The 13866-nt window shown below is 46.2% G+C and overlaps 1 protein-coding gene across 1 annotated transcript; it reads right to left on the reverse strand.

Moving 5' to 3' along the window:
• On the reverse strand, positions 1–1789 carry LOC127298913 (uncharacterized). The gene is made up of 3 exons (XM_051328782.2): positions 1388–1789; positions 1091–1258; positions 1–728 (listed from the first exon to the last, which is right to left on the reverse strand). The coding sequence occupies exons 1-3, from the start codon at positions 1430–1432 to the stop codon at positions 171–173; spliced, it is 771 nt and encodes a 256-aa protein (XP_051184742.2). The 5' UTR covers positions 1433–1789; the 3' UTR covers positions 1–170.
• Between the last annotated feature and the right edge of the window lie 12077 nt (positions 1790–13866).

Raw genomic sequence — 13866 nt, forward strand, 5'->3', positions numbered from 1 at the left:
TACATATCACATTAACCAACTTTAGAATTCTCCGACACATATTACATAAACATAATTTAGAATTCTCCGAGATCCCGCATACATATTACATAAACCCTAATTTAGAATTCTTCCGAGATCTAGCATACATATTACATAAACCCAGCATACATAAAATGACATTAATCAAATCAGATTTCTCCGATAATGCCTTTGATCTGCAGCAGCTTCTCCTTGTTTGCACTGTTAACCTTGAAGAGGTCAAATACTGTGTACTCTAGCTTCTTTTTCTCCTCCTTCCATGCCTCTTCTTTCTTCTCCCAGTTTTCCTTTCTAAGCTTCTCCATTGACTCCCAGTGCTTCTTCTGCGACTCCCACTTCTTCTTCTCCTCCTTCAAATCAAACAACTCTGAATTGAGCTTGATCACCTCATCTTCCAATGCAGGCCTGTCCAGGTCAAATATAGCTTCCTTCTCTTCATTCATCTTCTTTAAATTTGCCTCCATGACCCTTTTCTCTTGATCTTTCATAAATTTGGCAACATCATCCATTAAACTGTAGTAGTTCTTTTTGAACTTGTCCCTCTCCTCGACCAACTCTTGAACCAACTTGGCATTCTCAAGCCTCTCTTCAATTCTTTTGTCACTAGCCTCATGGTACATAGACCACAGCCTTCCCAAAGAATTCTGCAGAGCTTCTGGCCATTCTTCTACATCAACCCATTTCTGAAAACCACAATTCTCCACATGCTACAAAAACAGTAATTTTCAAATTATTTAGAGGCATGCAGAACTTGCATTTTTAACAAACTAATGAAAAATAGTGCTGCAATCAAGTAACCTGCAACTACCTTATATATAGTTTAATTTTGCAAATTTACTTATGCTCTCTTACTTGCAATGAACTAACCTGCAACTAAATCAGTGAAGAAAAAGACTAAACTATGATATAATTATCGTCTCTTACCATTCATACAAATAGAAATTTAGAATTAGTACTGAACTACCATTAACATGTGCCATCATTCATTTTAACAGTTGTACTGAACTAAACTGAATTCTGTTAACTAAATTTTACAATAATTGTAGACAAAATCGACCACAACACTTACATTTTCAACGCTGCACATGTGAAACCTCCTCCCGGTCAAACTCCCTTCAAATGCCACGCATCTGGTCGGCTCCAAGTCATGAACGCGGCAGCGTTCCGCTCCGACAGCAACTCCAGAGAATGAGAGGTCCAAGCATGTCTCAGGGGCGTAATCCATGGCAGTCAAGTCCTAATCCACAGGAAATTGCAAAAGAAACGAACTTTATTGACCTAAATCGACAGAAATCAAAAAATCCCAAATCGGCATAAGAACCCTAACCCTAAATTCGAAATCAGAGATGAGAGGCTAAGAACTTACAGGGAAGTGCTCCGGTGAGCTTTCGCCGTCGTTCCAGCTAGGCATGCGGCGGTGGGGGCGGCGGCGGCAATGGGCGACGGCGGTGCGGGAGCCTCGGCGGCGCTGCTTCGAAGGGGAGACAGGGGCGGTCGGTAACGACCGGACAGGGGCGCGTGCCTCTTCTACCGTCCGCGAGTGGTGGGCCCCGCACGCCGTTAACGGCTCGTTGACGGAAGGCGCCACATCATGCCTGACAGTGGGCCCGCGTTGTCATAAACCCTGTCAATCTGCGTTCAGTGGACGATCAGTGCTATTTGAAACAAACTGGCCAAAATGTGGTAGTTCTGTGCGATTGGAGCGAAAACTGGTAGTTTTCCGAAATTTTGCATCAAAAGTACTAGTTCTATGCTATATTTTAATCGATCTTCTTTGCCCATTGAAACTATGCTCGAATTATAGCTTAGCAGTATTAGTTATGTATGTGCTAGAAAAGCTTAAATATTTTTAATCCCATTGTCATTATTCTATAATACCTTTTATGTCATTTCCATGTGCGTTGAAGGTATAATATTATGTAGCAGAATCATGGAGGAGTTGGTTGTTTATGACTGGTGTGACAATCTCCCAAGGAGCACTGGGTAGTAATGATATGGTGTTCATGTTTGTATGGATAATAAGTAAAATATATGTCAATATATGTCTTTCCTTAATCTAAAGTAATCTCATAATTCTGCAGAAAAGAAAATGGTGTTAATGTATTATGGTTCCTAAAATTAGTCTGTCTTTGGTCTGAAGGTTAAGAGGACGAGCCCAATGTAGTACTCTGCATGTCCAGCGAATGACATTGTGCTACCTTGGTCCATATTTGGTTCTCCTGGCAGTGCGATCTATATTAGTCATTACACCAAAGCTCTAACTTTATGGTATGATCTTATATATTCATAATATTCTTTTCAGTGCCAATGCAAGAAGATTGGTGTTGATTGTAACTGCGTTGGAAAAAAAAACTCATCCCCGTGTTGATGCTTATAAGTGCCCTAGGAGTTCATATATATCAGACGACCTAAGGTAACCTTATTTTAAAAATTGATCTTTTCCATGAGGTTAACCAATTGATGATTGTGCTTTTATTTAAAGGTCCATGGTGCTTGGTTTCACATTATGTCTGTTATTATGGTAAAACATCTTGATGCGGGGTGGCCTTCGGACACCTACGCCTCAAGACCGTCAAGGGCAGCCCCGCCTATCGTCGACGCTACACCATGGCCAAGGAGTCCCCCAAGTGGACCAACAACACAAATCCCCCACCATTTGTGTCAAGGTGAACTCCTTCCTCTCAACACCCGACCTCGTCCATACCTTGGATGGAATGCTACCTCATATCGGTGTGCTACATATCATTAGGTACAAGAATCATCGAGGAACCGGAGAGGAGGAACTCCCATGGTGCAAGGAAGAAGGAAGAAGAAGAAGAAGGAAGGAAGAAGGAAGGAAGAGGAAGAAGAGGCGAGAGGAGGAAGGCCGGCCGGTCCCAGGGCCGGTCAACCGGGCCACAGGCCGGCCCACCCAGCCCCAGGGCCGGTCTGACCGGGCCCCTGGCCGGCCTGGCCGGTTTCGACCGGAATCTCCGCTTGTGCCATCCGGACGCAGTCCCGGGGCTTCGGAAGCCTCGCCCGGTCACCGGCCGGCCCAGAATCCGGTTTGGACCGGATGGCCCGGTCCCAGACCCGGTCGGACCGGCCCCTGGACCGGATTTCACGGGTTTGACCCACCAACTTGTACCCGTTCGACCCGAGCTGCCTTGTATGCCTATATGTCAACACCTGGGTTTTTAAGTCCAGATGCCTATTATGCCGTACATCGCAATCCCAGGAATAATGTTTTTGCGAGACATAATAGTAAGTAGCATAGAGTCATCATTTATTACAACACATATTGTCTTACAACCATAGATCACATGATCCAATATTACACGAATATATTGTTCAACATCACAAATAGTAGCGGAAGCGAAGTAGTAGTGGACGATCTATTCCACAGGCAACGCTTGACGTTAGAAGACGATCCTAGTTATCGTAGACGTCCTGTTGTCCGTCATCCTGATACTGGTGCTCTCCTTCATAGTCTGGCATTTGAATAGCCAGGGCAAAGCCATGAGTACTTTTAAAGTACTCGCAAACTAATTCTAAGATAAAAACTCATTAAGTGTAAAGGGGTGCTAAGCTCTAGGTTTATTTGCATAAAGCCAAGTTTTAGTTTCATAAACATTTGGTAAAGCCTAAATCATGGGCTAAACTAACTCAAGTGGGAACATTAGTGTCATTCCCACAACTCATTATGGATCACCATAATGTCACCTTTCAAACCACCATTCATTTCTAGAACCAAAACATTTTAATGATAACGGAGATAGTATGGCCTTTCCAAGCGTCCGTAACCGTGGACACGGCTATTCGAATAGGTTTAACACTCTGCAGAGGTTGTACTCTTGTGCCACAACTTTTGATTACATCCGTCGAGGGTAACCTCGAATCATCGTAACACAGTACGCGGATCATCAATCGAAACCTTTCACTTATATATGCTAGTATGAGCACCTCTCCCCATGAGCTTGGCCTCCCGGTGGAAACCGCAGTCAACCCGGGAACTGCACAGGGCTTGGGCCGTATATTCACCTCATTTCAACATCAATCCACAAGTAACGGAGGCAGCCGCGGCGTAACCCCTATGATGTTTGTTCAGAGGGAACCCATACTAAAATACACAAGTTTCTAGTTAAGCCCTACCCATAATCAGGTATTGTGGGGGTACTTGTATCATTGGAAAGGTATCGCATTCAAACTCAAATCTATTTTGTCAAAAATCACCATCTTCTCTTGGTCATATTCACCTTCAAAATCTTTCACTTCAAACCATTTCACAAATGTTCCCATCTAGAGTAGTCAATTTTAATTGATTAGCACTAGCCACTATGTGATGGGGGTGCTATCTAGCTTTATTTGCTTAGGCTAACTTTGATACTCTTGTTCTAATCTAGACAAGGGAATCATAAATCAAAAGGGTACCTTGGAATAAATAAGCAAAAGCAATTGTAAGTAAAAAACATGGGATAGGTAATACATAAAAGTAAAGTGTGATGGTGCCTTTGCTCTTGTAGAGCTAAGCACTTGTGTTTAGCAAGGGTTAGCTTGCCTTGAGTTGGGTAGTTATCGAAGTTCTCTTCTTCTTCCTGAGAGTAGCCCTCCTCTTCTTGGTATTCCTCGTTACTAGCGTCTATATACGAATACGAGGTATAAATACTAAACCAAGCTCACATTCTAAACTAGAGGCACTCAAAATAGTTCACACACTAGTCCTATCATCAACCAAACATGGCATGGTGGATTATAGGATTGGTCTTTATTAGAAAGAAAATAATTTCCTCTCATTATTCCTATTTCTTAGATTTGATATGTAGGTCTTTAAAGGATTCCATTTCTTTGCATTACTTAATATTAAGATTTAATCTCTCCATATAATAATAGGGTATGAAATATAGGTTGACCCCAAAGTCAACATTTCATATCTATTACATGTGAGTTCCATTTAATAGAAGTATTACACTTCACATAGTTTTAAAAACTTAGCATTTAAATGAATTAAAATCTCTAAGTATAATTCTCAAGGGTTCATTAGCTTAAGTCATTCCCCCTGGTTATTAGTACTTAGGATCAAAATTTAAATGAGAGGTAATTCTCATATTGGGGTTGAGTTTGAATTCCACTTAAAAATGCTCTAGAAATGACTACATAGCCATTTTATTTGATCTAGATCATGATCATACAAACAACAGGGCTATGTTATTGCATAATCAAATAGAGGACATCATTTGTGATTTATTAGAGTTGGAATTACTTCAAAATCTATTCTGGTTGATTTTTAAATAAAGTTTGAATGTGTAAACGTCCCTGTCTTGTCCTTTTTGTCAAATTAAATCTATAACGAAAATGGAGATGGGGCCAGTGGCATTGGATGGGTAATTTTATGGGCTTTCCAACGGTATAAAATTTGCTAGATTTGGTTTGGTAGAATTTAAACTATTCAATTTTTACTAAACATTCAGCAGAGCAATTTGAATTAAAGAATAAACCAGATTTGAATTTTTGGGCTGGGCGGGAAAAGTAAATGGGCCGAAACGAAGTTCGGCAGCACTTCGCAGCCCAACACGCGGCTGGCGCGCTCGGGCCGCGCTGACAGGGTGGGGGCCACCTGTCGGTGTCTATTTAAACGCCGAACCGGTATGTTCTATCTCGACCGTAGGATTAGAGGGAGGATCGACGGTGTGGGAACGTCGTCGTCCCCGGCGGGATTCCGACGAGGGCACGGCGGCAGTAGGGGGTCGGGGAGCCTACCAGGCCGATGCAGGACTCAGGCAGTATGCGCGGTGAAGGTGTAGTCGATGGGGAAGAGGTTGGGAGCAGCGGCGGCGCTTGGGGTGGCGCCAATCGTCGACGGTGAGCTGCGTCCCCCGGCGGCTCCGATCTTGAAATTGCTCCTCCTCCGGCGGCAATCGAACGAACTAAGGTGGTGAGGATGATCAGGGGTGAGAGGGGAGTCGAGTGGTGTGAGAGGAGCTTGCTGGGAGGGCCTCTATTTATAGCGGCGAGGGTGCCGTGGGGTGCTGCAAGGGCGCGGCCATGGCGTGGCGTTTCCGGCGAGCGAAAGGGCAAGCAAAGGACGGGAGCGTGTAGGCCTTGTCCTGGAGATGCTCAAGGAGTAGCTGGCGCGGCAAAAGGGGGATGGGATCGCTCGGGCGCGTGCAATGTCCATCACTGGGCGCGCGGCATCATTTCGTCTCGGGCGCCGGCGACGGTGCAGGGCAGGCACGGGCGTTCGTCTAGCTCGTAGAGGGTGCAGAGGCGGTGCTCGATGCGGTGCTAGGGATGCAGGGCGAGGACGGTGGCGTGCAAGTGGACGACGTCCTTGCGCGTCCAGGGCGTGATCACCACGCCGGCTGGCACGTCCTGGCGCGTTTTGGACACGGGCGTTCTGGGCAGGGCCGTGCAATGGCGATCGATTCAGTGGTACGGGCGGGATCCTTATGTATCATAGATGCTCAAGGACATGTTGAAACGACGAGGGAGTGGCCAGGGAGATGGGTGCCAAAGGTGGCCGGCATGGCATTGTGTAGCATGTTTTAGGGTTTCTCCTATACTTTAATCAGCCATGCAAGTACTGGGCTAGAGGCAGGGGGTGTAGGGGAGGCTGATGATCACTTTGCCAAAGTGGTTTAGGGTCAAAACTGCTGGATAATAGCATGTATCACTTAGTCTAGAGGCTGCACGCCAATTGCTCGACGAAATGCCCGCAAGAAACTTTCTTTCGAATTTTGCAAATCTTTTTGGTGATTCTCATTTATATAAATATTGTGATGTATTGGTGGTGGTGGCACTCAATTTGGAATTGATTTGCAAGTTTTCAAAATTTGGGGTGATCTACTTCTCTCTCTCGGGTTCCTTCTTTGCCCTCTTATTCTGGTCAACCTAGTCAACTTTAGGGAGGGTGGTCAACACCAAAGTTACTCACCTTGACATGGTCTTGGATGACCTGGCTTTAGTTGACCTTGCTTAGTTCAAGATTTGAGAAATACAGAGGGGTGAAGAGGTGAAGAAAATATTTTTGTGAGATGTGACCATTATCACATGTGTGAAGAAAATTTGATTTCTTTTGGTTTGATTCTTGATCCAAGGATGCAAAAGGGTTAGTTTATCACATTGAAGTATTTTAGAAGCCATGGGGCAAGCTAACTTGGCCTTGGTTGAGGATTGGTTATTTTACATAGAGGGTATGTGAGTGAGAGAGGGGTTTTTCCCAATTTCTTTATTTCTCCCCAATTTAGGGTTTAGTGAACTTTGTTAGGGTTCACAAAGCAAGGTTTACACATACTAACACTCATCATGGCAATTGCACAAAAGAAAACACTCATATTCATTTATCTATATGTGGCCCTATATGCATAGAAAAAGTTTTTGTTAATTGCAAAATTTGAGTTTGGGGAGTTTCTCTTTCTTGTTTATTATTGTTGAAACTTGAGATGTTACAAACCCTTCCCCCTTACAAAAGATCTCGTCCCGAGATCTGAGAAAACTAGGTACTAAAGAGATCTGGGTACTCAGTCCTCATAAAGTCTTCTCTCTCCCAAGTGGCTTCTTCTTCGGTGTGGTTACTCCATTGGATCTTCAGAAACTTGATACTTCGAGTACGGGTGGTTCTGAAAGCTTCTTCCAAGATGCGAATAGGTACTTCGCGGTATGTCAGATCTGAGTTGATATCGACAGCTCGATGGTCGATGTTCTTGAACACCTCGGTCTTCTCAGGCACTTCTAAACATTTCCGGAGTAGCGAGATGTGAAACACATTGTGCACCGCTGACATTTCTTCCGGCAACTCCAGCTGATAGGATACTTCTCCTCGGCGACTCAGGACCTTGAAAGGTCCGACATATCGGGGTGCGAGCTTTCCTCTGAGTTGAAATCTCTGCATTCCCTTAAGAGGGGACACTTTGAGATATACGAAATCTCCGATCTCGAAGGTCATCTCTCGGCGTCTCTTGTCGGCGTAGCTCTTCTGTCTTGATTGGGCTGTCTTGAGGTACTCACGAATCTTGTGAACCTTTTCTTCGGCTTCTCGGAGGATATCTGGTCCAAAGATTTGACTCTCTCCTACTTCCGACCAATTCGTAGGGTACGGCACTTCCTTCCGTACATGCTGCTTCGAAGGGGGCCATCCGCAAGCCGGCTTGGTAGCTGTTGTTGTACGAGAATTACGTGTACGGCAAGCAGTCTTCCCACTTAGATCCATACTCTAGCACACATGCTCTCAACATATCTTCTAATATCTGGTTGACTCTTTCGGTCTGTCCATCCGTCTTCGGGTTATAGGCTTTGCTTAAATTCAAAGTAGTTCCGAGTCCTTCATGGACTTTCTCGCGTAATCGGGAGGTGAATTGGGATCCTCTCGTCGGATACTATCGACTTCGGGGTTCCGTGTGCTGACTATCCTTGAGATATATAGCTCTGCGAGTCTCGGTCCTTGATAGGTGGTCTTGACGGGGATGAAGTGGGCGACTTTGGTCGACCTGTCGACCACTACCCGAGATGGAATCATTTCCTTTACTAGACTTGGGCAGTCCGGTGATGAAATCCATTCCTACGGAATCCCACTTCCATTCGGGGATCTGTAGGGGTTGCAACAGTCCGGCGGGGCGTTGGTGTTCTGCTTTGACTCTTTGACAGATGTCACACTTGGCGATGTAGCTTCCAATTTCTCTCTTCATTCCATGCCACCAGAATTGTTCCTTCAAATCCTGGTACATCTTGGTTCCTCCGGGGTGAATGGAGTATAGGGTGTCGTGAGCTTCTTTCAGAATAACTTGCTTCAATTCTGAGTCTGACGGTACGCAAAGGCGCTTGTTGTACCATAGCACTCCTTCTTCATCTACGGTGAATCCGGGTGCCTTTCCGGCGGCTATTTGGTTCTTGATTCCGTCAATGCTAGCATTTCCTTTCTGAGCTTCTTTGATCTGACTAATCAGGGTGGGTTGGAGTTCAATGCTGGCGAGGTATCCTTCGCTAACCAGTTCAAGTCTAAACTGTTCAAACTCTTCAAACAGGCTAGGTTGCTCAATGGCTAACATGGAGTTCAACTGACACGGCAGTCTACTCAGAGCATCCGCTACCACGTTGGCCTTGCCGGGGTGATAGTGGATTTCCATGTCGTAATCCTTGATTAACTCTATCCATCTGCGCTGTCTCATATTCAGCTCCTTCTGCGTGAAGATATATTTCAGGCTCTTGTGATCCGAATAAACCTCGCATCGATTACCCATGAGGTAATGACGCCATACTTTCAGTGCTAACACCACCGCTGCTAGCTCTAAGTCATGGGTTGGGTAGTTCTGTTCGTGCGGCTTCACTGTCTTGATAGGTAAGATATCACCTTGCGTTCTTGCATCAAGACACATCCAAGACCAATCTTGGAGGCGTCACAGTACACATCGAAGGGCTTGGTAATGTCCGGCATAACCAGTATTGGGGCTGTTGTCAATCTTAACTTGAGCTGTTGAAAGCTCTCTTCACACTTGTCGGTCCATTCGAACTTCCGGTCCTTCTTCAACAATTGGGTCATTGGTCTTGCTATACTCGAGAATCCTTCAACGAATCGGCGGTAGTATCCCGCCAATCCGAGAAAAGCACGGACCTCGGTCTGAGTGGTTGGGGCCTTCCATTCTTCAACAGTCTTGATTTTTGCGGGGTCAACGGCAATTCCTCCTACTGACAAGATGTGACCCAAGAATCCTACTTCCTTCAACCAGAACTCACACTTGCTGAACTTGGCATACAACTGATGTTCCCGAAGGGTATCTAGGACCACTTCCAAATGTTGCTCATGCTCTTCCTCGGACTTGGAGTATATGAGGATGTCGTCGATGAAGACAACCACAAACTTGTCCAGGAAGTTCATAAAGATCTTATTCATGAGATTCATGAAGTAAGCGGGGGCATTGGTCAATCCAAATGACATGACATTGTACTCATATAATCCATATCGGGTGGTAAAGGCAGTTTTGGGGATATCGGTGGCACGAATCTTCAACTGATGGTATCCTGTCCGCAGATCAATCTTTGAGAAAACTCGGGCTCCGGTCAGCTGGTCAAACAGATCTTCTATCTTGGGCAACGGATACTTATTCTTAATGGTGACATCGTTAAGCTTACGATAGTCCGTAACCAAACGAGTGGCACCGTCCTTTTTATCCACAAACAAAACGGGTGATCTCCAGGGTGACGCACTTGGTTGAATCAGACCTTTGAATAGCAGATCCTCCACTTGTTTCTTCAGCCCACTAACTCTGCCGGGTTCATGCCGTAGGCTCTCTCGGGCTATGGGTCCGGTTCCGGGGATTAACTCGATGATAAACTCGATATCCCGATCTGGGGGCATACCGGGTAGATCATCCGGGAACACATCAGGATATCGACAAACGACCCTGATCTGATCCAAGGTGGGTTTGGCTAGGCTTTGGTTACAGGTAAAATTTCGGGGCATCTTTTCAGATATGTGTTCGACTATTATTCCGGTGCTACTAGTCATGGTGATGGCCTTCTTGGCACAGTCAATCAGTCCATGATGTTTCGCCATCCAGTCCATTCCCAGGACTACTTCCATTCCTTTGGCTCCCAGAACAATCAAATTTGCATAGAAATCTATTTCATGTATTCTGATGGGCACATCTTTGCAAATTTTTCTAGCTTTAGTTGTTGATCCCGGTATTTGAACTATCATGACATGCTTCAAACTGATGGGTTGAATCTTACTAGTGCATGCGAAATCTTCGGTAATGAATGAATGCGATGCTCCAGAATCAAACAGCACTCTCGCGGGTATTGAGTTAACAGAGAACATACCCAGCACAACGTCTGGGGCTTCCTGAGCTTCTTCTGCATTCATGTGGTAGAGGCGGCCGTTGCGGTTGTTCGGGTTGTTGGGGGCGAACTTCTTGTTGGTGGTGACACGACGCTGCTGCTGTGCAGGGCCTGAGGTGTTGGCGGCAGTCTTGGCGAGCTTCTTGGGGCACTCATAGGAAAAGTGCCCAGCTACTCCGCACTCGTAGCAGTTGTAGATAGACTTGTCCTTGGGGGTGATGGGAACAGCGTTGCTCCCAGTCCTTGGAGCAGTGTTGGGGTTAGTGTTGGGGGCGCGAGGTGGGGCGCGGTTGAAGTTGTTGTTGTTGTTGTTGTAGTTGTTGTGTCCTCCAGACCTGGGGTTTCCTCCACTCCTGTTCTGATAACTCGGACGTGGATTCTGCATCGGGGGCTTGTTGTTTCTTGGGGCGAACCCTCCACCTGAGTTGGGACGATACTTTTGGTGGTTGCTGGGCCCACTCTGGTTCATCATACGTCGCTTGCGGTTCTCATTGGCTTGGTGTATCTTCCCCTCCATCTGAATGGCGGAGTCAACGAGTGCTTCTAAGTCAGCAAAGGGGATGTTGATCAAGATACCGCATCTCATCATGCAGTCCATTCAGAAACCTCTCCTTCCTCTTCTCGACGGTGTCCGTCTCATCCGGGGCGTACCTTGACAAAGTGAGGAACTTGTCGCGGTATTCCACCACGGTCATTCTGCCTTGCTTCAGTTCCCTGAACTCATCCCTCATCTTCTTAATCAAACCCGGGGGCACATGATACTTGCTAAACTTGAGTTTGAAGTCTTCCCAAGTCATCAGGTTCCCCGTATGTAAGGCGCGGGTACTTGTCCACCAGGCACGTGCAGGTCCAGCCAGATAGTGGGTGGCGAACAACACCTTCTCGTTGTCCTCTACTCCGGCAACCTCGAGATTGTTCTCCATAGTCTGGAGCCAATCATCAGCATCGAGGGGTTCCTCTGTCTTGTTGAACACAGGTGGGTTAGTGTTCTGGAAGTTTTTCAGCTTTGACCCTGGGTGGTCGTGGTTTCCGTGGCCTTGGTTGCCCTGAGCAAGTTGTTGAAGGGCAGCTAGGTTGGCTTGCCGTTCAGCTCTCTCAACTTCTCTATCAGCCATCATCTGTTGCAGCATCTGCAGCATTGCCTCCTGAGTCATGTTGCGAGTTGGGGGTGCCATCTGAACAGTGATAGGGATCATGAGATAAGAGGGAAATGTCTATGGCTCATTTTGGGGTAGAATACAACTTAAACTTGATTCATAATAATTATATTACACACACACAAACATAGTCATGGAGGTAGCACATATTACAAGCCAAATGTTCAGGAGGGTTTTAAGAACCCTTTCAACAAACTACGATACATGGGGCGGGTACAAAGGACCAATACATAACACGGGGCGCAAGTGCTCAGACGGGACTACTCGCCATCGACGTTGATAGGGTAGACATTGTCCATCCCGGCATCGAGGTGCTCGTGGCCATCCTCGTAAGGGTGGAACTCCAGGTCGTCGTCTTCCTCCTCCTCGTAGTCGTCGTCGTTGCTGACGTAGGAGTAGCCGTCCCCCTGGATGTTCTCCCCTTCTTCTTCACCCTCCAGCTCCTGGATCTGCTCAGCTTGGGCAGCGATGGTCGCCTTCAGAGTGGCGATCCTGGCCTTCAGGCGGTTGATGGCGTGATCCTTCTTCTGGTTGGCACGGCGGAGTGCCCTGCGTTCTCCGGCGATGACCTTGATGGTCTCCGCCTGCTGCGCCAACTGGATGTGAGTGTGGTTGGCGTATTCGCGGGAGTTGTCGAGGTCGATGCGGGTCTCGCTCAGCATGAAGTCAAGATGATCAACATGGTGGCGAAGTTGCGGGTGCGACGGCAGGTTCATTGGCACTCCGAGGGAGTTGTGCCTTGCATAGTGCACAAAGCGACTATCCGTGAAGTCCATGAAGTTTTGCCCGCACGTACGTGCGAGTCCTTCCTGAAGTCCCCTTGCGAGACCATCCGCCCGCTTGTTCTCCCCGAAGGAGAATCGGATCCTTGCGCTCATTGGGAGCGTGAACCTCCCACGAAGGTCCACCATGATCACCCACTGAAGTTGACCACCGGGTTGGTCATTCGGCATTCCGCCAAAGACTTCCGGTGGTGGGCGCCGAGGAACTCGGAGAGGGAGAAGAGGTCCCTCTCGAAGATGATCTCTCCACCGTTCCCCAACCGATAGAACTCGGCCGGAGAAAGGGCTGTGCGTCCACAACGTGATCCATCTGTAGAGAGATGAGATGATTAAGTTAGATAAGTGCAAGTGTTCCCAATTTTAATTCTATTAGAAGAAGGGCATGAATTTAAAGTTTGTAAAAGACTCTTCAAGGTAAGGAGGTGAATAAGATTTTCATAATTAGTCAATTTATGGAATTTGAAACTAAGTTTTTGAGCGTCCATTCTAGCTAGGGTCTCCTAAGGTCAAACAATGGCTCTGATACCAACTTGTCAACACCTGGGTTTTTAAGTCCGTATGCCTATTATGCCGTACATCGCAATCCCAGGAATAATGTTTTTGCGAGACATAATAGTAAGTAGCATAGAGTCATCATTTATTACAACACATATTGTCTTACAACCATAGATCACATGATCCAATATTACACGAATATATTGTTCAACATCACAAATAGTAGCGGAAGCGAAGTAGTAGTGGACGATCTATTCCACAGTAACGCTTGACGTTAGAAGACGATCCTAGTTATCGTAGACGTCCCGTTGTCCGTCATCCCGACATCGGTGCTCTCCTTCATAGTCCGGCATTTGAATAGCCAGGGCAAAGCCATGAGTACTTTTAAAGTACTCGCAAACTAATTCTAAGATAAAAACTCATTAAGTGTAAAGGGGTGCTAAGCTCTAGGTTTATTTGCATAAAGCCAAGTTTTAGTTTCATAAACATTTGGTAAAGCCTAAATCATGGGCTAAACTAACTCAAGTGGGAACATTAGTGTCATTCCCACAACTCATTATGGATCACCATAATGTCACCTTTCAAACCACCATTCATTTCTA

This window comes from Lolium perenne, chromosome 1, assembly GCF_019359855.2.
Source record: "Lolium perenne isolate Kyuss_39 chromosome 1, Kyuss_2.0, whole genome shotgun sequence".
NCBI lineage: Eukaryota > Viridiplantae > Streptophyta > Magnoliopsida > Poales > Poaceae > Lolium > Lolium perenne.